This window comes from Gobius niger (assembly GCF_951799975.1).
Source record: "Gobius niger genome assembly, chromosome: 21".
Taxonomy (NCBI): domain Eukaryota; kingdom Metazoa; phylum Chordata; class Actinopteri; order Gobiiformes; family Gobiidae; genus Gobius; species Gobius niger.
Window position 1 is genome coordinate 8,153,090 of NC_136872.1, and position 19,965 is coordinate 8,173,054.

General features: G+C 42.7%; 3 protein-coding genes across 3 annotated transcripts in view; 1 reads left to right on the forward strand and 2 right to left on the reverse strand.

The window, feature by feature from the left end:
• The window catches only part of LOC306981118 (seipin-like), a gene marked incomplete at both ends in the record, with an annotated part of 1,215 nt that extends 269 nt beyond the window's left edge, over positions 1-946 (reverse strand). The window contains one exon of the mRNA XM_079580672.1: positions 1-946. This exon is cut by the window's left edge and continues 269 nt beyond it. Coding sequence (XP_079436798.1) covers positions 1-946 — 946 coding nt within the window.
• The window catches only part of LOC306980751 (PC-esterase domain-containing protein 1A-like), a gene marked incomplete at both ends in the record, with an annotated part of 7,194 nt that extends 1,580 nt beyond the window's left edge, over positions 1-5,614 (forward strand). The window contains 6 exons of the mRNA XM_079580180.1: positions 1,604-1,683; positions 2,210-2,442; positions 3,670-3,820; positions 4,982-5,279; positions 5,402-5,482; positions 5,562-5,614. Coding sequence (XP_079436306.1) covers positions 1,604-1,683; positions 2,210-2,442; positions 3,670-3,820; positions 4,982-5,279; positions 5,402-5,482; positions 5,562-5,614 — 896 coding nt within the window. The remainder of the gene's footprint in view (positions 1-1,603; positions 1,684-2,209; positions 2,443-3,669; positions 3,821-4,981; positions 5,280-5,401; positions 5,483-5,561) is intronic.
• A 9,366-nt stretch (positions 5,615-14,980) lies between these two features.
• adam19a (ADAM metallopeptidase domain 19a) overlaps positions 14,981-19,965 on the reverse strand; it is a 140,885-nt gene continuing 135,900 nt past the window's right edge. The window contains exons 21-23 of the mRNA XM_079580729.1: positions 18,262-18,516; positions 15,942-16,132; positions 14,981-15,637 (exon numbers count right to left, since the gene is read on the reverse strand). Coding sequence (XP_079436855.1) covers positions 15,586-15,637; positions 15,942-16,132; positions 18,262-18,516 — 498 coding nt within the window. The 3' untranslated portion in view covers positions 14,981-15,585. The remainder of the gene's footprint in view (positions 15,638-15,941; positions 16,133-18,261; positions 18,517-19,965) is intronic.

The window sequence follows — 19,965 nt, forward strand, 5'->3', positions numbered from 1 at the left end:
CTTCTTCCGTCCTCTGCTGGATGCGCTTGTTGTCACCCATCATCACTCTAACCTTCAGCTGCTCTGGAGGCCAAAGCCCGCCCCATAAATACTGCAGGTAGCTGAACAGCACAATGGCACTGAGGAACGCTAGGTTTGTGGCCACACCGACCACCGCAGAAATGATGGGGAAGTTGTACAGGACATAGCGTATACCCGTAAAGTAAGCATGTATGCGCAGATGAGATGAGTATATTTGCACTCTTCTGGACTGGATCTCAATGACGGCACCCACAGTTGGTTCATAGGCATTTGTTTTATAGTCTGAGATCAGTTCGACTTCTAGTAATCCCTTCTGCTCAGCCATCCCGCTTACAAGAAGAGGGGAGAACAGCAAGGTGCTCATCGTCTTCAGGAGGCTGGAGCGATAGTGAAACATGGTAGAGCGGCCCACAGATGACACAATCTTCCCACCTTTTGTGTAGCAGACCATCTTGATCATGAACATGCCCAGCTGCTCATTCACAGGCGACTCTGGCATCTCAAGCTCCACAGATATGCGGTAGGGCTGTCCGTTTGCCATGACTTGGTCCTTCTGGTTCTTCATAAAGGAGATGTTGGCTCTGGGGAATGAGCAGAGCGCAGATTCGGAGCTGTCACAGTCAGAGGTGTAGTAGAAATGCACCGGGGTGGAGAAACTGACAGTGGGCATGTAGGAGTAATAGAAGCTTCCGTAGAGAAAAATAGATATCCAGAGCAGAAGCACCAGACCAAAGAGCAAGATCCCTGCTTGCAATAAAGTCCACCTGGCTTTGTGAAAAGTGACAGCCGCCACATCTTGAAACCAGTGGAATACGGGTGATGTCACTGCACCCATTGTGTTTGGTCGAGGGGAAGCGCACCAGGCTCTGGTCCCGGAGACTGAAGTCCCTGGCGGCGGCTGCTGCGGAGTCTTATAGTCCGACATCAGTGGGTGGTTCTCCCACTACCGTGAAATTAAAATGGTTGCACTCCCATTATGATCCTCAAACCCTCTATACAGATGCATACCAGTCATGGGAAGCGATCAGCCCTGGCTACTTGTTTTCTGAAACAAAAACAATTATTTCTTACTTTTTATATCACTGTAGCTCGTAGCTTCTCGATTAACAGCAGCGGATAGTGTTGTGGATCTTAAATATAATGTTTCTTAACTGTTAAATGTGTCAGTGTTGATTTGCGACAGCATAAAGGGGTCTCTGTCTTTTATGGTTCCCAAAATTATAAGCAAAGGCTGAAACATAAAATATATAAAATAGGTGTACAAACTTATGACTGACTTTTACCGCCATGTTTCTCTCATCTGATTGGGATCATGCAAACTGTGCGGATCTCCCACAACTTCCTAGGCCTCAATCTTTTGTTGTGACGTTTTGGGCATCAAATCAGCCCTTCATCAGGCATGAGTGAGCTCTGTCCAATGCAAAAAACGGGAAGTCTCTATCACATTCGGTTCCAGAGATATCGGCCTTTTAGTGGCATGATATCGGCCGATAGTCGATATTGTAAAATACCCAAATATCGGTCGACCTCTATCTGTAACTGCACAAGGGTGTGACTTGTCGGTGTTTCTCTGTGATTGCAGTGCAGCGCTCCATGTACAAAGACCTGGTTCGGCTCCTTCAGACGGAGAACTTCCTGACTCTGTCACAGCTCAAGTCCAAAGTAAAACCACTTCTCCACCTGTGGTCCAGCTCACATCACACATGGACACGTATATGTTCCCCTTACTTGTTTCTGAGTGGGAAGTAAATAGCTTTTCTTACAACCAGATTTTCCACAGTGGGCTGCATTATGATTCCAAACTCTGTCTGGCAATTAACACAGAAAATAAACTGTGGCCTCAAGAGGTAATTTAAAGTAAATAGTTTTGAGCTATTCTGAGTCAGGCTTGGGACACAACACAATCGGTTACTGCAATTTATTTAAATGGGACTTAATGATTTGTGTTGTTTGTTTTGCCTCTGAGGACTTCTCTGTTCAACCAGTTTAATTTACACGTCACACACTCAGTCTCTCCATCACTGTCACAGGAGCTCAGCTATGTGTGTCTGCATTTAGAGTGTTTTTCACACAGAAATTGAGAAATACGACATGCCTACGGTGCCTAATTGAATCTTTGCATGCTAGTTTTAGTGCCTGTTAGTGAGCAGAACATCAGCATAGACCTGTGTCCCTGTCTCTCCTCTAGGGGGAGCACTCGTTTGAGAGTGACCAGCTCATAGAGGGGGGCTGTCTGGGTCTGATGTCCAATGGGATCGACTACAGGGAAGTGCGACAGTACCACTCGGACCACCACCTGCTGCGCTTCTACTTCATCACCCGCGTGTACTCTCCCTACATGCAGACCATCCTGGAAGACCTCAGACAGGGCCTGAAGCCGGACCTCATCATCGTCAGCTCCTGTGTGTGGGACATGACCCGGTCTGACCCGCTCACTGCACACACACACACCTCAGTCTCAGGCCTTTCCTCATTCCCTTTAAGCACTAACCGACCTAAGTGAACAGACTGAGTCGTGAGGAGAAGTGGCTTATAAGCTTCTTCTCAGCAGACATTTGTTACACCGGAGAGCAGGTCCACAACAACACGCACCAAACAACTTTAATGGAACTCTAATACGGTCATGTGAACTCGCTAGAAATACTATATATATGTTTAATATAGGTTTATTCAACAAAAATGACAAATTGAACAGAAGGTAGAGTGATTTCATATACAGCTTTATTAAAGTTATCAGTTGATTCTTGTAACATTAGTGGCTGTTTTTTTTTGGGCGCGTCTGGATAGTGGGTCGAGGGAGTACACGTCTAAAAGTCATCTCTCTGAAGAATGTGGAGCTTTTCCTTCTTTTCTTGGTCCATCACAACTTTTTTTGTGTTTGTATGTTTTTTATTAGTCTTTGTCCTTTCTTTTCCTTCCCGTCTTGTTTCTCATTTTTTCTTTCCTCCATTTTGTTCTCCACATTTTATTTTCCTGATTCTCCACGTCACACTCTTTTCTTTCCTTTACTGGCTCCCTTCCATTTCATTGTGTTTCCCCCCTCCTCCCCGTTCTTAGCCTCCTCCCTTGTCCGTGTTCGCTTGTCCAAAAACAAATTATAGCCCAGAATAAGCCATTATCATGCGTGTACGGTCTATGGAACACATGACGCTGAGCCAGAACTCTGCTCTTGCTAATTTGTGTGGGCCCCCCCCTCCCCTCCAAAGCAAACATACATTTATTTGCTGTCGTTGGCAGAGCTGGGGCTTGTGCTCCTTGTGGATCAGCATTGTGAGCATTCTTATTATGATGCAGTCGGGAGTAGATGATGCCGGTAATGTACTGTCCCCCGACTCAAACCGCTCACCAGGGCCACAGTCACACAACGCCAGCTTCAATCTTTTTCATATTAGCTCCATCGACAATCACGAGATAAACTCAGCCCCAGTGACCCGTCGCTTTCTCATTTGTCTGTTTGCATTGTTCTGCACAAGTGCAAATTAGATCAATCCTACAGAGGCCACAGAATATTACAAAGATGTCATTAATTAGCGCAATATTACATTAACTTCACATATTTAGATTTTCAGTGATAAGGAAAACACAGTTAAAAATGAGATAATTTATGGTTATTTCTCTCGTGGGTTATATGAGTGTTGGTGTGAGCAGGTACGGCCTGAACTGCCTGGAGAACTACAAGGAAAACCTGCACAGATTCTTCGGGCAGATTAAAACAGCGGTGTGCCACGACTGCCTCATCATCTGGACTCTGGCCATGCCACTGGCCAAGCAGATCAGGGGAGGCTTCCTGGTGTCTGAAGTGAGTAATATCACACTCTGAATCTCAATGAGACCCTCCAGAATCTCACAACCATGAAAGCAAAATCAAGCAAACTCCTCAAAATCAGTGCAACTTTTCCACAAGCCCACGTCTAATCCTTAACTCCACACCTGCCCACGCTTTGATGCAGCTCTTTAACTTAATGCCTGTCTGTTTTATGCAGGGCTGAGGCCACAGAATTAATATAAATGTCATAATTTAACATGACTTTTAACATTGATTAGCTCCACTCACTGCCACAAATGTCTGGGAAAATCCTGTCCTTATCTCAACATCAGCCATCTGCCTCGAAGCTACAGTCAAATCAACACGGATGTCACAGATTACATTTAGCAAAAGGTTATTTCATTCCATTATGGAGGGAATAAATAATGCTATATAAAGTCGCTAAATATAACAGATGCATTATTTATTATTGATTTAATGTAAAATGAAAAGTGTGATTTTAATATAAATAAGATTTGATGCTTTAATCAGAGAAAAATATACTTTTCGTTGCTTTTGAAGAGATGGCAGGTAACAGCATTTCAGCCTCAACCTGGAGGGGCTGAAGTTTCCTTTTGTTGTCCCATTCTATCAGAGCCACAGATCCTCTAAGTGAGTGCCTGATTGTTTTCTTTATTGCAGTGAATATCTGTCGAATTTCTCATTTGTGGCTGAGTGTTGGTCTTTTATCGGAGACGAAAGCACAGGACGGTCTTAATGAGTTTTTGTGCTGAGTGAAAAGGTGCTCACCTTCTCTGAGACACGCCGCCTCTGTTCTATGTGCTTAAAGAAAACTTCAAACACACAGAGCCTTACAAGAACTGTATAATGGGACACTCCTGATGAATAACAAGACCTGTAGGTTTGAATTCTAATGGACTTTTTAATAACATAATGCAGACACCGAGTACATGCTTGAATAAATGATATGCTTAATTATTGCTACTAGTCAAAGACCTAATATTCCAGTTGAATGTGAACATAGTGAAATATAAGGCTCAGTCATAGACTGTAAAAAAGAATAGACAGCTCCTCCTCACTCCTCCCCATTTGCTTCGTTCATGAAGCAGAGCAGCCAGCGGCCATTGGGCTCAGTGAGTACGTATTAGGATGCACAGGACTGTTGGGAACTGCTACGTGACCCGTTGTGTGCAGGTGAGTCACCTGGGCCCCTCTCTCTGCACTGACATTATTGAGGCCAACTTTTACGGCGGACAGTTGGCCGACGCTTATGGCCTGGACACGTTAGACCTGCACTTCCACTTCAGGCTGAGTCTGCAGCATCGCATGCCTGATGGAGTACACTGGGACGCCCTGGCCCACCGCGCCATCAGCTCCCTCCTGCTGCTGCACGTGGCCCAGGCCTGGGGGTTGGTTCTGGGGGACGCCCCCTGTGCCTCTGCACCTCTGCTGCCCTCTCTTCCACCTCCTCCGGCTGGTTCTGCTGGAGTGGGTGAGTGCACTGCTGACTGTCAGTCCTTTCTCCTCACCATCTGCTCATCACTTTGCACTGCACAACAGAACTGTGCTGATCTCACATGTTAAGATAATCTGAAGTTACTCGTTCATGTTTAGTGTCCAAGAAAAAGCGCCGCAAAGCCAAAGTGAAGTGGTTTCCACCTCCACCACCTCCACCACCTCCACCTAGGACTCGAGGTCGGTGTCTCTTCATAGTTTTTACATTATTTAATGGCTGGTTCATAGAAAATGACGTCTCTTCTGTTTTCTGTGGCAGTACCAGGACCTGCTCACTGGTGTCCACGATTCAGACCTCCAGGTAACACATGACACTTTCCCCAAGATAACTGGTTTAGGTGATAGTGTACAAACAGAGATGGGAATGATAAAACATTATTATTGCACTTGATTCTTCTTGAACAATTGACGTTTATTGAAGTTTTTGTTTATTTTACACTATATATACCATATACTATTTACTGCTCACTCAGGTTATTAAACAATTTTCCTCAAACAAAAGAAAAATGATCAAACTGTGAAGTCGGGAAGTCTCCAGTCGGTGCCGGCCCAAAATGAGATTGACTGTATTATTGTATAAAAATGCCACTATTCATTTGTTTGTCCCTGAGGCCCAGCAGGGCGTGTGTGTATGTATGTGTATGTGTGTGTGTGTATGTACGAGCGTCTTGGTGGATAAGCACTTTTCTGAGCTGCGATGGGCCTAATAACCCGCCTGTGCTCGCTGTAAAGAACGAGGCCTGTAAAGCCCCCAAAAGACGATCTGAATTCTCCCGGACGTGATGTTTACATTATTGCTCAGTCAAGCTTAAATGCAGCTCTGCACATCATCTCCGAACACGGCGCTAAATGTGCTGTCTTTTTAACAATGTGCTGCTTCCACACCACATCAGCCCTGGAGACCCCCCAGCTGAACTTTGCCAAGGTTATCTCCAGAGTTCTTTCTGCTCTTGGAAATCAGGCGGCCCTCTCACTAGCTGCACATCATTGATTCAGGCGGTAATCAGTGGTTATTCACTGTTGCCCCGCCCCTTTCACTTTACACTGATGAGGGGCAGTCACTGAAAAATCAGAGGTGGGCTCTGATTATGGGGTGTCAAACAGCTTTGGACAATAGCAACTGTACAAAGTGGTGAAAGAATTGTTATTTGACTTCTTTGACCACTACTATGCTAGCTTTAGGCTGTACATTCAGCCATGGATAGTTCATCACTATTCCAGAGACATACAAAGTCTATGGCGTTGGTATCGTGTTTATCCACCCTTTCTATCAACAATTGTAAAGTAACGCTAACAGGTGAAACTCAGAAAATTTAAATATCCTGACATGTGGTATCTTCTTCTCCTTTCTGTAATTCAACTTAAAATGTGAAACAAGAGGAATATGACATTTGAAGCCCATGTCCAGGATCTGTCTGTGTGTGGAGGCTCTTGATGCTCTGACTCCAGCCCCAGTCCACTCCTTGTGAAGGTCCCACATACTTTTGAATGGTCTTTTTCTGACAGTCCTCTCCAGACTGCACTCATCCCTGCGGCTTGTGCACCTTTTTCTTCCACACTTTTCCTTCCACTTAACTTTCGATTAATGTGCTTTGATACAGCACTTTGAGAACATCCAACTTCTTTTGCAATTACCTTTTGAGGCTTTCCCTCCTTATGGAGGGTGTCAGTGATGGTTTTCTGGACAACCGTCAGGTGAGCAGTCTTCCCCATGATGGTGAATTCTACTGAACCACTGAGACCATTTAAAGTCTCAGGGACCCTTTGCGGGTGTTTTTGGAATAATTAGCTGATGAAAGCTAATTTGTTTGTTTGCTGTGTTGTTTTTACTATGTGAATGTTCTTTTTGTTTTTATCAGATTTTATTCTTCTGTTGTAGCACTTTGAGGTTTCGCTGAAATGTAAAGTGCAATATAAATAAAATTTATATTGCGGGAGAAGGGTATTGAGGAGAAGGGTGCTATTACTTTTGGGACTTCTGCAACTTACGTTTTTTCCGCAATCGGCCAAAATGTCGGAGATTTTTCCCATTGACTTATAATGGGGCTGCCGCAAATCCATGCTTTTCTGCCCTTTTTTCTGCATTTTATGCAATTTCTGCACTTTGTGCATGTTCAGCTTATGCAACTTGTGGGTTTTGAGAAAAAATTGCCCTTCTGCAGATTTCCAGTTTTTTTATACGAGAGTTTGAAATTTTTGCATTGGTGTGTATGTGGGAATCCAGCCAATGGGGAGACTCCAGGACTTTCAGCCATTTGTGCTTCTGCCAATCAAGCACTTTCAACAGTTTGACCAGTTTATGGAATATAAAAGTTAATGCAATATCAACAATTTATGCAAATTAACCACTTTATGCATTTTAAACCATTTATGCAACTTAAGAGTTTATGCAATTTAGGATTTATGAATTTTAAAGAGTTTATGCAATTTACATAATTTATGCAAATTACCCCATTCATGCATTTTACCACTTTATGCAGTTTAAACAGTTTATGCAACATGACATTTTATGCATTTTACCAGTTTCTGCAAATTAAGCAATTTATGCAATTTAAACAGTTTATGCAATTTCTGCATTCGCTTCCCGCAATTCCGCAGTCAATTTCTAGTTATTATTATTATTATAAAGGGTGACACTTTCAGCCGACAGTATATTTCCTTTTCAAATTTTCTGAGATTTTGAATTTGGGGTTTTTATAAGCTGTGAGCCAAAGTCATCATGCAAAGTGAGATATATCAAGCCTTTATTTGTTATAATTTAGATAATTACGTCTCACAACATGTAAAATCCTCAAATTAAACATCTCAGAAAATTATTTTAAAAAATTATACCATGAGTCTACATCATATTTTCATATCATGTTTCACATTTTAAGTTACAGAAACAAATTAACTTTTTCCCGATTTATTTTCTGAGTTTCACCTGCATGCAGCATGAACCAGACTAATGCTTCTCTACATGTGTTTGGAGTCGTGACTTCAGTATTCCCTAAACTGCCATTTATTCCTCCTTTCAGATGCAGCTCACATCAATTAGCTTTAGTTTGAATTCTACACGTTTTGCCTGTTCCCGGCGCTCCTCCGCGCTGAATACCAAATGTGGTTATTCTATATAATGACTGTGTTTTGCCTGCCTCTGCTTATTTTCTAGTGGAGTGGCTGTATGATATGGCTACCGTCTAAACTGTTGCTGCGCTCAGTGATATTGATAAAGTTCGGCACTACCGCAGTTTTTGTTGAACTCGTAGAAAGTACATTCACTGAGATGTTTTCTCGGGAAAGTGTGTGCTGAAGTGTGGAGTTGTGTGAGCCCCCTGTGTAGCAGCAGCAGGTACAGTACAGTGTGGTGGAGACAGGAGCGAGGGACTCCAGCTGGGGCTCCTTCACTGTGAACACTTCCACGGAGATACAGAATCTCAGCCATGTGTTATTGTATTCATACAGTCAGGGATAATGAAAACATGGTGTGACTGAGCATATGTCGAGAACACAGAGAGTGGGGATGTTTGTCTTTGTTAAAATAGCAATAGTCAAACGTTGAAGACACAAACTACTTGGCAAACATAACTTCCTTGGTGGAAGTGCTGCAATACTTAAAATAAAGTGGCACCCCCTTATGCAGGCCGTAACCGCAAAAAACAAAACAAACACCATTCGGATTTTATCATGACTCCTGCTTGCTGCTTAGGGTTCACACTAAACGTCACTGCCGTTGGTTAAATTCATCTGCCATTCAGAAACAAATATTACAGAAATGCGTCTGCATGTCTACAACAAACAGACTTTTATAGTTATATTTTGCTAAATTAAAGGTTTTCTGTCATTTCTGTTTTGGTAGGAGCTCCGAGGCAACACTTCCCTGGACCTGGCTTTAGAATGTGCCCATTTCCTCGACCTCTGCTCCCGCCCCCATGGAGAAGGATGGCCCCATCCTACCCCCCGTTCAGATGTCCCCCTCCAGGTACCAGGGATAGACCATTACTCCCTCAAGAACAATGAAGAGTGTTCAGGATAGGACTGTTACTTCAGGGCATAAAGAACTATTAAAGTAAATGTAATACTCTAATGACATGCGTCATTATATGAGGCTCAGTCAGCCTTTAACAGTCGATGGCTTTTCACTTCACCATAGTATTTGGTTTATAACTTTTGGAGAGCCAAGCAAACATCTTTTTCTATTCAGGGTAAAGAAATGATGATATTATGTACATATTTTCCTCACAATATGAATCATATCTATACGTCACAAGACCTATCTTTGTGACAAAAGTGTAACTCTGTATTCGACTCATGAACATAACCTGCTCCAGCCATTTGCACTGCTCTATTGCACTGCAGTATGTGGTATATCTGCTGCGAACACCATTTATTTGTTCGGTTACCATGTTTTATCTTAATCTATTTTTATGCATGCCCTTATATTTTTTCAGAGTTTTATTATTATTATTTATCTCTACAAAGTTGTATGTTTCATGTTGCACGTCCCTAATGTGTCAACCTGTTCACTAACAATGGCAATAAAACCTATTCTGACTCTAATTAACTCGCATGCAAATGAAAGTGCCCAGTGGGAGGAAGAAATAACTTTTATTGCTAATTAATCTTTGTTCTGATCAGTTTTGCTGCTGTTACTGCACCTTCATTATTATGGCTTTATTGCACCGAAAAAGACTGAAGCTTGCAACACGCTTTGAATCAGTTTTACATCAGTGTGAATTTAGATTTTGAAAGTCTGTCCTGAAGCTGCTCCTGCTGACGTAAGTGGCCAAAGCAGAGCTGTGTGTACTGTATTATTCAGCTGGCACCTCTCAACAGGAGCCAGTGTAAAGCATGTTCTACACAGAGTTTATTCACACTCCCAGGCAGCAGCAGCAGCCCCTCGTGCACTTTGTTCTTCCTCTCACTACATACACAATCAAAAACCACACCTTTCCTCTCTCCTCTGCCGACACAACCAGCTCCACGCTTTCTCATCTTGACCAAAAAAAAATTCAGTCCGTCTCAAGTTGAAAGTCTGTCCCTGCAAACTCTGCCGGTGCCTGGAAGTATATGCAGATGTATGTAAATTAGTTCCGCTGGGACTTGAGAGACTTGGACTGAATTCTTGTTTGATGCTTAGGCCTAAAGATGATAAAAGTACGGGAAATATTAGGAGAAAATATGATTAAAGTGTATAATCCAACAAAAAAAAAAAACACTGGCTGAGAAGACAATGATAAAGCCACAAAACAGTTCTGCAGGTCTAGTCTTTTTAATCATGTTTTTGTCCTATTTTGGATTAGTCCTGAATTAAAATGACTTGTTTATGCTAATATCAAGCTGCCTTCATCTCTTTGAAACAGTTGCATACAAGTCTGCCAAGGACGAGTCTGAGTTGTCACGTATGGAAGTAATGATTCATGGGGATAAGAATGTACTTAAACTTGATCATTTACTTTGTCATTACCACAATAAGTGGCAGTTTGGTGTTCCTGACTGAGTACACAGGGAAATGATGACACTGCATATGTCATCACAAAACAGAATAGGAAAAACTGCAGTTATTTAAGGCTAAACCTTTGCAAACCAATCATCTCATGTCATGGGGTCTTATGTTTAAACCTGTTAAGTTTGGCGTCTGCTTTGAAATGCATGTGATTCTTGTACTAGTTTAGCAGTTCATTTTTCAGTCTTCTCTCAATACAAGCGGTAATGCTAATAGATCTTGTTCAAGGCAAACTGCAATAAATCACAATGAGAGATTCTTCCAGTCGTGCAGCCCTAATGGCTTCATAGCAAGAACATGTTTATAGTTGATAGTAAATAACGATTGTTTTCTTGTGTTCAGACTGGGGCTCAGGAGGATGGGGGGGCTGGCCCGGTGGAGGCTGTGTGCGCTGGAGAAGACCCTACCACAGAATGCACCCGTACTACCCTCCTGGACCTCCGGGACCTCCGGGACCCAGGCGGCCCATGTGGGGGTGGTGAGCCACTGCCAAGAGCCGCCATTTACTTCACTGTAGCCCACTCCATGTTTGATGTATCTGATATTACTGCTTTGAAAACAGAATAAATGTTTTCCTAAATATTCCCTTTCCCCGTCTTCACAACACACTCTTCTGCCGATTCTTATTCCTCACACGTTGTAAGAATGACGTTGTAAGAATAAGTTGTGACATGTGGTATCAAGCTGAATTATGAAGTAGATCAGAACACCTTTAACAGTCAGCAAGGGCCAGAGATCTATCAGTAGATTTCTATGAAGGATCTTTATCAGGGTTGTTAATATTAATTGAACATTAAAGCAGTACTAAGTAACTCATGCCCCTAATTAATTGTCCATGAGAGTAAATACTACGCTGACAGAAAAGACAAAGGGAGAGAGGGATATTGTACATCCAATTACACAATGGAGATCATTTTTTTCACTTAAACTTTAACTCATTGACTGCCAGTCATTTTCAAACTCCCCACTGCCAGAGGTTTTTCAGGATTTTTACTGTTTTTTTCATGACCCACAGAAAATTTTGGTCTAAGTCAACACGAAACCCACCAAAAGAAAGATTAGACTCTCTTTTTTCATCTAAAAAAAGTTTGTTTGTACCTCTTTCCATTCTTTAGTAATCGTCCGTAGAAAATAGGTTAAATCACCCAAAATGCTGATTTCTGACCAAAAAGCTGAGAAAACAAAAGAGCAATGCTGCCACCTAGTGACTCAGTAAAATAACTTGTAGTTCTTTTATTGAGTCACTAGGTGGCAGAATTAGGCAGCACAACTAAGATTTTAACACCAGACATGCTCAAGGCTTTGCTGTAGCTGTTCCCGTTGAAAAACCTAATTGACGTCTATAGACGTCATTGGCAGTCAATGAGTTAAGTGACGCTAGCCTGCAGTTAGCTTTGACCGTTAGCCTGTTAGCTTCTTCTTCATGATTCCATTAGTGTGTATTGGAGCCTCCGGATCGGAGCAGGGAAAGCTGCAATTGGTTTTCTGGCCAGAGACATCAGGGGGAGATGAAAGACCCCCCAATCATCCTATTAACACTTGTATTACCCCCAGAGGGACTTGATTTGTTAAGGTAAACAAGTTACTTTGTACTGCTCTAAGACATTTTGAAAATAACCTCTTTGGAACCAAACATTAAAGCAATGAAACAAAACAATGAACAAGGCAATGTAAAGTTCAGGCAAATGAAGTATCCAGGCAAAACTAATGTCCAAATAAGTGTGGGCTGCATGTGGTGACGAGGCGCGTGGGTGTCCCCTGTCCTTAGACTCTGTGACATGGCAAGGAAAAACTCCTTCACTCCTTCAAAATGTGTAGTATTATAATATTTACAATTTATAGGTTTGATTTCTACATTGTATTTAACAGTTTAAATGTCTTTTTTCTTCCTCCGTTAAAAAATATAGAATTTGTCTCTTGGCACCATTAGACTATTTCCAGAACTCAAGGACAGTTTTAGCTTTTCCAACATTCTTCTCTTCATGGTGAAGTCATATCACCTCTATAATCAGGAGGTGATGAGCTTCACCTGTGCTCCCACAAAGTATGTCCCGCCCCTCCCCCTCGACTGGCTCCTATTGGCTACTCCGCCCCACTCAGCTGCACATATTAGTTCATCAACCTCTTCAGGGTCGGACTGTAGTTGCCCCTCAACAGTGAGTTCAGCAGCCTTCACGCTAACATTCAAATATGTTTTAAAGTGAAAAATAATGTAACTGGTGTGCAGGAGCAGCTGGAGTCTGATGAAGGAGAGCCACACCCTGATGATGGAGGCTACAGCCCACGCAGAGCTCAGGTACTGTCGCCGCCAACTTTACTTGACTGCGTCTGTCGGCCATAGTTTGACTTTATTTCTTCATACAGTTTTAGAGCAAGGCCAGGTGAAGTCACCCTAGTTCAATTAAAGTGCTTATTGGATTGGATTGGCTTCATACTTAGGTCTGTGTGTAACAGTGATTTTCAGCCAAACATCAAGGATTCAATTAAGTCTATGCAAATAATTTTAGTTAATTTGCAGTAGTTGTGTCCTGGCTTAAAGAAAAACACACACAATCAAGTGGATGTTGCGTTCACTTACATTAGAAATGCGTTGTTGGTTAAGGAGGAAAAATGTCCCTTTTGTGAAGGTGTCAATTTGGAAAATCTGTAGTTTTGAAGAAGGACTTGAGGCAACAAAGACCAGACAAAGTAAATGAGTTTGTGTTTCATGACCAGGAGATGTGATTTTGCGGCTGAATGCTTTGAGGATTCACTGAATATGCAGTTTGTGAGCTTGAGTGTAGATGGGCTGGACGTATTTCAGAGATGGGGCCACAGGCTTGTTGCCGCCTTTTCAAAGTGTAATAGAATGGAACTTGTCCTGTGAGCTGAAATGTGTATACTGAGTATTTTCTGGTCTCTTCTCCCACAGTGGCCTGACTTGGCCCCACAGTCTTGCCTTGCTCCAGCTCTGGCTCATATCCATCGCCCTCTGTGCATGGAGCCCCATACCCATCTTCAATTACATCCCATAAATGTCAGGTCCACACTTGGCCTCACGGGGCAGTGTAGACGTGAGTAGAATCCCAGTGTGCTTTTTCCATGTGCATTCATTACACACATGTGCTGGACACGGCTGATAAAGCCAGCAGCACTCAGCTGAGACACAAAGAAATGAAGAGTGCGGTCTGTTACGGCTAATGTCTCCTGATTAAAGAGAGTAGATTAAAAAGTGAAGGGTGCCCTCTGCTTACGCCTTCAACATGAACATTCTGAGACACAGCCACAGATTTCATCATCCATCTGCACAGAGCAGGGCTGCCAGGAAAATCTACAGTGTCGTTAGACAGTATCTCAAACAGCGAATGAGACGTAAGTGCTCTTAAATTTAGAGTGTCCAAACACAACTTACACTGCAGACTGTATCTCTGTCATAGTTTTATCAAAGCCTTTGAGTTTTTGAATATGCGTTATCGTCTGACTTGTATCAGGAGAAAAAAAATTGCAGAAATGTGCGCGGACGTCGAAGTGCTGCTAAGTTGTTATTACGCCTTACAATATAGTTCCCCTTTTTATCCGCTTAGAAATCGACATGTTTAATTTTGTGTAACTGTATTTAAACAGGAGAAATGTGGAAGAGCTTGGTCGCTTCTAACTTCACCCCCGTCTGGCAACATAGAGGAGGAGAGGCTAAATGCTAACGACATCTTTGGTCTTTTTGCGTGGCCTGGCGCATGCACAAAGACCAGCCGGGACACATAAACTCGTCTAAGCTCAGGTAAGAACACATCTCGGTGTGTAAAGATGGTGGCCTGTTCCTTTTAATAAAACAGAGTGATAACGTGTGCAAATAGAAATAACACTCTGGCAGGAAGTTTTATACAAAAAAGTTTATGTAACAATTGAAAAGTCATAACACGCAGCAAACGACATTCAAATCAACATGAGCGAGCGGGGCGTGTCCTCCTCCGTGTAAACAGTGGACAGAAGCTGTGATGTGATTGGCTCTTCTCCTCCCAGTACAGACAATAAATTATCAATGTGTCAAAGACAGGATGGTGGTAAACACAATGACAGTTTCAAGCATTTTGGGACACACCCCAGGTAATGAGGACACCTCTTTGGCACAGAACATAAATCATGATCCGGAAAGCAACTTGTAAACAATACAACATTCAAAACAAAATGCAGTTTTGTACAGACAGCATTAATGCATTATAAAAAAAAAAAACTGAAATCCTTTTTAAAAATGATTTGGCAAACACGTGTCCCCCAGCGATGTCTCAGTCTGCAAGGCCTCCGTGCAAAACCGCGTCGAGTGGATGCTGAGCTGGACAAAGATCAAAATGGCTACTGACTGTGTACAAATGTAACACACACAGAGAAACAATCCAGCTGCTGTCTACCTTTTGGAGATTGTACCTTTCATTGGCCTTTAACAGATACTTTGCAAAGTATTCAATTAATTTATCACAACACTGTTTCCGTACCTTTACATAAACTCAAAGGGTTTCTGTACTGATTATTTTCATGGTTTTTAACCCACAGTGATATTTTGAACTCCTTTTCTCTGTTGTGAGGTATTGTCCACCCTCCCAGAGTGTAATGATAGAAGGCAGCGGAGCGTTTCTCCTGGTGTGTTCAAGGCCCACACTGTCAGTATCTGAGGCTTCCACAGCGTCCTGTGGTTGTGTGTCTCCAGGTTTAACTTTGAGCATGTCCTCCGCTGCTGTGTGCTCGCCCAGCCAAAGTCTCTTTAGTGCAAATAGGCTGAGAGCTGCGCGGCCCCGCTCTGAGTGGAGGCGGGGGCACCACAAGGTCATTTTCGTGGTGGAGATGAGGCTGTGTTTGGTTTGGCACCTGGGACCGGTCTAAAAAAGACACATAGAAGAAAGGGGGAGATTGTAAATCATACAGTACACAAGCAAACTGTGCTCTTTGAAGAAAAGTAGACATGCGTTCAGCTATTTCCATGTAAAGGAGCAACATACTGTGTTCTGTAACGCCTTCTGAACTGTGTTGAGATCAATACATCAAACCCATCCATTTTTGACCAGTTGCAACTTCAGAAACAGCCAATTATAAAGTTTGGGCCAAAAGTTTTCTTGTTTCCTAAACCGATGCATCTTAGAGGATTGTTAGTGATCACGAAGACCGTGGCGCAGTGTGACCCACCTGAGTACTCTGAGCGGGGGGATGGCTGTGACCTTGCCCACAGGTTTGGGTCCCACAGCGGGGGGCATCATGACCTGCAGGCCTGTGGAGGGCCTGGCTTTTACTGCGGGTGAAGCCCCTCGCGCCGGGCTCAGGGGGAGGGGCCTCTGAGGGGGGAAGGCCGAGGGCGCAGACGGCAGCTCAGACACCAACTGCAGGGGGCGACACATGTATGAGTTCAGTATTTTTACAATGATAAAATCATCAATAACTGGTCTAATATCTAATAAGTAACTACATAAATTAGCCATTTACTGCAGCCATGAAATGACTGACAATAAGATCACATGTTGTATACAGTACAAACTTAATGTAGACCATTAAAAAAAGCACCCAACTATATTTGTCCATTATAGTAAAGGGGTTGCCTAACCCAGCAACTCCATGACGATAATGGGCTTACAGTATGTTAAAGCCCTATACCAGATTATATTCTTACAATGAAAGAGGAAGCATTTCTTCACATTTAAAATATTTAAGGAAGGAATTTTGTCGACGCTCATGCAAACAACTAGCAGCCAGTTCACGATAAAGGCACCGTGCTCAAATGCAGTCTGTGTGATGCCATAGTATGAGTGGTTAAAAACACTGTCAAATCTTCCTTGAGGAATACATCGAGGTAATGTTGGCCCATTTTCCTGTGACTTCCAAAGAGACAAAAATGGTTCCATAATGAGAATTATCAACATAAAAGCAAATCCAGTTTCTCCAGCTGCACTTCCCTCTGTTGGAGATGTAATGGCCGTTATTACTGAGAGGCCTGCGCTGATTACGCCCCATTGTAATATGTGATTGCAGTCTTAAAAGTGACTCCTTATTGAACTCCCTCAAACGATTCGGTGACGCTGCAGGTGCCAGCTGTTTTTACCCAGCTCCCAAAATATAACCGCTCTCAACACGACCTGAAATATTGAGCACGACTATCAAAGCTGCCTCCTGCCCTCGGGGAAATCCAACTTTCACTAACTGTCATCGTTTTTCAACCCGACGTGGGCGAAATAAAACAAAATGGTACACTTTATAGAAACGTTGTAACTGCAATCCTTATAATATAATAATTTAATTGTCAAATATGAAAACAGGTTGGATTTTGACGAACCCTAGAGGTTTGATGCCTTGCTCTGAAATCACTCCAGTTTGGCTCCCCAAGAGACGAGAAAAGGAAATAAGGATATCTGAAGTAACACTTAATTCCAAATTTGTCCTAATTCAGATGTTTTCAAACCACAGAGGAAAGATCTTGGAAGAAAGTAAGATGTAGCAATAACATGCAGTTTTTCAAAGGATTCCATTTTATTCATCCTCATTCCAACTGTTTTGGTAAATCCATTGAATTGATTTAGTCCACTTGAGTAAACTAGAAAAGAAAGGTAATGAGTTTGCACATTTCTAACATAAATATGAGCGAAGAGTAAAGCGAGCCTCGTCCTGTCGCCAGTGTCCGTGCCAATCTTTGAAACTTTATTCAAGCCGCGCAGATGTGTCAGGCTTTGTGCATGTGAAAAATGAAAATATGACAGCTCATAACCTCAGCGTTGTGGTGTCGCACTTTGCTGAAGCGGGGTGCGGTGATAAAAAAGCCCGTCGTGTTTGAAATGGATGAAAAGCTATTGAGGAGTTGACTGAGTCTATCAAAGTGTGCATCGCTCTGACAGCGCAGACACTGAGACATGGCAACAGGCTCACTCATCTCGGCAAACAGGAGGGAAACTGTTCACAAGAGCTCAGTTTGAAGGATGTTAACTGGCATAAAACTGGCTCTGCAACAGGAATAAAATCACACTAACGGTATACTAGCGCGCAAAACTGCCAAACCATAAACTCATTCTGACAGTTTTCATTAATCTTACTTGACAGCTTTAATTTACTCAGCGTAATTCAATGATACAGTTTCTGTCTATGCAATGCTAGTTTCCTGGTTTTATGATCCGCTGTCGGTAGCAGTGTGTTCACAGCCCACCTTCACCTTGACCCGTCCTCTACTGCTCTAGTTAAGAGTACCATCGAACCCATTTAAAGTCACTGTCTTATCTTGGTGTTAAAGCGGCTTGGAGCTCTACCGGTCTGTACAGGGGACATTATGATTGATATTTTGTTTCAGTTGTTTTAGATCAATGCTGCATTTTTTACCCAACAAAGTGTACCATGGTGATAAAGATGTGTTATACCTGCAAAAAGCATCCTGACTCAGGAATGTTACAGGTCAGAAATATTCCTGCGCGCTCTAGAGTAAGGCAGGAGTGATTCCTCTCTCCCCGTAGTGTGTGTGCTCGGTACTCACCAGTGGAGATCTGGTGGGGTTGAGGGGCAGTGGTTTCTTGGGGGGGCTGAGTCTCTGGGGCGTGCTGGGGCTCTTGTGCGGGGCAGCTGGAGGTTTACCCGCGGGCAGAGGGGGTCGCACAGCCTTCGCCTTGTCCCGGGCTGCCCCCTGCGGCGATGGGGCGGGTCTGAGCGGGCGCACGATGTTCACCGGCTGCGTCCCGTTAGACACCGGGCCCGGTCTGAGAGGCAGCAGCTCTTTACTGGTGTGAGGCAGCTGCGGGACACACAGGGGAGCACATGAATAAAGTGGTGCACAAGCCTTTTCTGGTGGCACTTACACGTCTTCAGATGTTGCAGTTCTTGGATTAGACTCGATTCAAATTTTTTAGCACCAAAAGTAGAGAGAACATACATTTTGCAAATAGTGACTTTGCAGCTTCGAAAACTTTCACTTAGTACCCGAAGTTGCCACACAACAGGGACATATTCTTGCTCTGAGTCAACATAACATGTGGCCAAAGTGTCTTTTTAGAATAGTAGCAGTAGTAGATGACACTTTCTATTTTTTTTTTTAAATGTAGAGTCCGTGTTCAGTCCAAGTTTAGACCAAATTCTTTTTTTTTATTTTTTTTATTTTTTTTGATATCTTTATTTGAATTGGGACAGTGCACATTAATCAACATGTGTTTCTTCAACATGTAAATGTGCCGGAGTTAGCCATGTAGGCTAATTTTCATCCGTAGTCCCATGGCAGGTTGATGTCATGACAGGACAAACACAGGCACAAACATACAGCAAAAACACCATCACAGAGACATAAAAAGACAGTGAATGATGAATGACAACATTAAATATGTAAAAAATAGGTAAATTCACAGATAAAAGATCAGAAAGGGACAAAACACAAAACACCACAATCTTCCACACAGCAAGACATGTATCAGTGGTTGGTGACTCTAGACCATGTTGTGTTCACATGTCTGACTGTCCAAGAGCCACTTCACAGAGTTTTTAAAAGTGTGGAGTGAGGTCAGGTTCCTCAGTTCTGTTGGGATCAGGTTCCAGGAGTGAGCTGCACGTACTGAGAAGGCAGATTGTCCGAAAGAAGTCTTTCTGAATGGGATTTTACAGTCTCCTCTGCTGGATGAGCGTGTGTTTGTTGCTTTTGTTTGTACTTTTATGTCAATTATTTTCACCAGCTACATTAAGAATAAATAGTTTTTTTTGGAACAAAGGTCTGAAAAAAGTTAATTACTTGCACAAATCTTGAGACATCGGCCTATCATTTTAATCAAAGATTACAATGTTGCTTTACAGATAACCATCACTAAAACTGAAGCAAACAAACACCAAGGTCATTCTCACACATCTCAAGTGAGGCCGTGCCATGTATTTTGGCATTTAGAGAAAATGTTTCAATCGTCTAATAGCGTAGTTGAAAAATTAGGAATAAATACTTAATCTTGTTCTTGCCAAAATTAAAATAACAGCAGCCTTTGCCAATATTATTAATAAATACTGGCAAAGGGTGGTCCGATGATGAACTACAGCTTCTTTCTCACTTCTCCTTCTGGCGTACGCTGTTTAGAACCCTCTCTGTGTCTGTGAATCAGAAATTACTCATTTGACACTTGTCCTAATGCAATTTACAGAGCTGTCAAGTACGTAAGTGGTTGTCAGTCACAGGCAAAATATATGAACAGCATTTAAGACGCATGGCCTC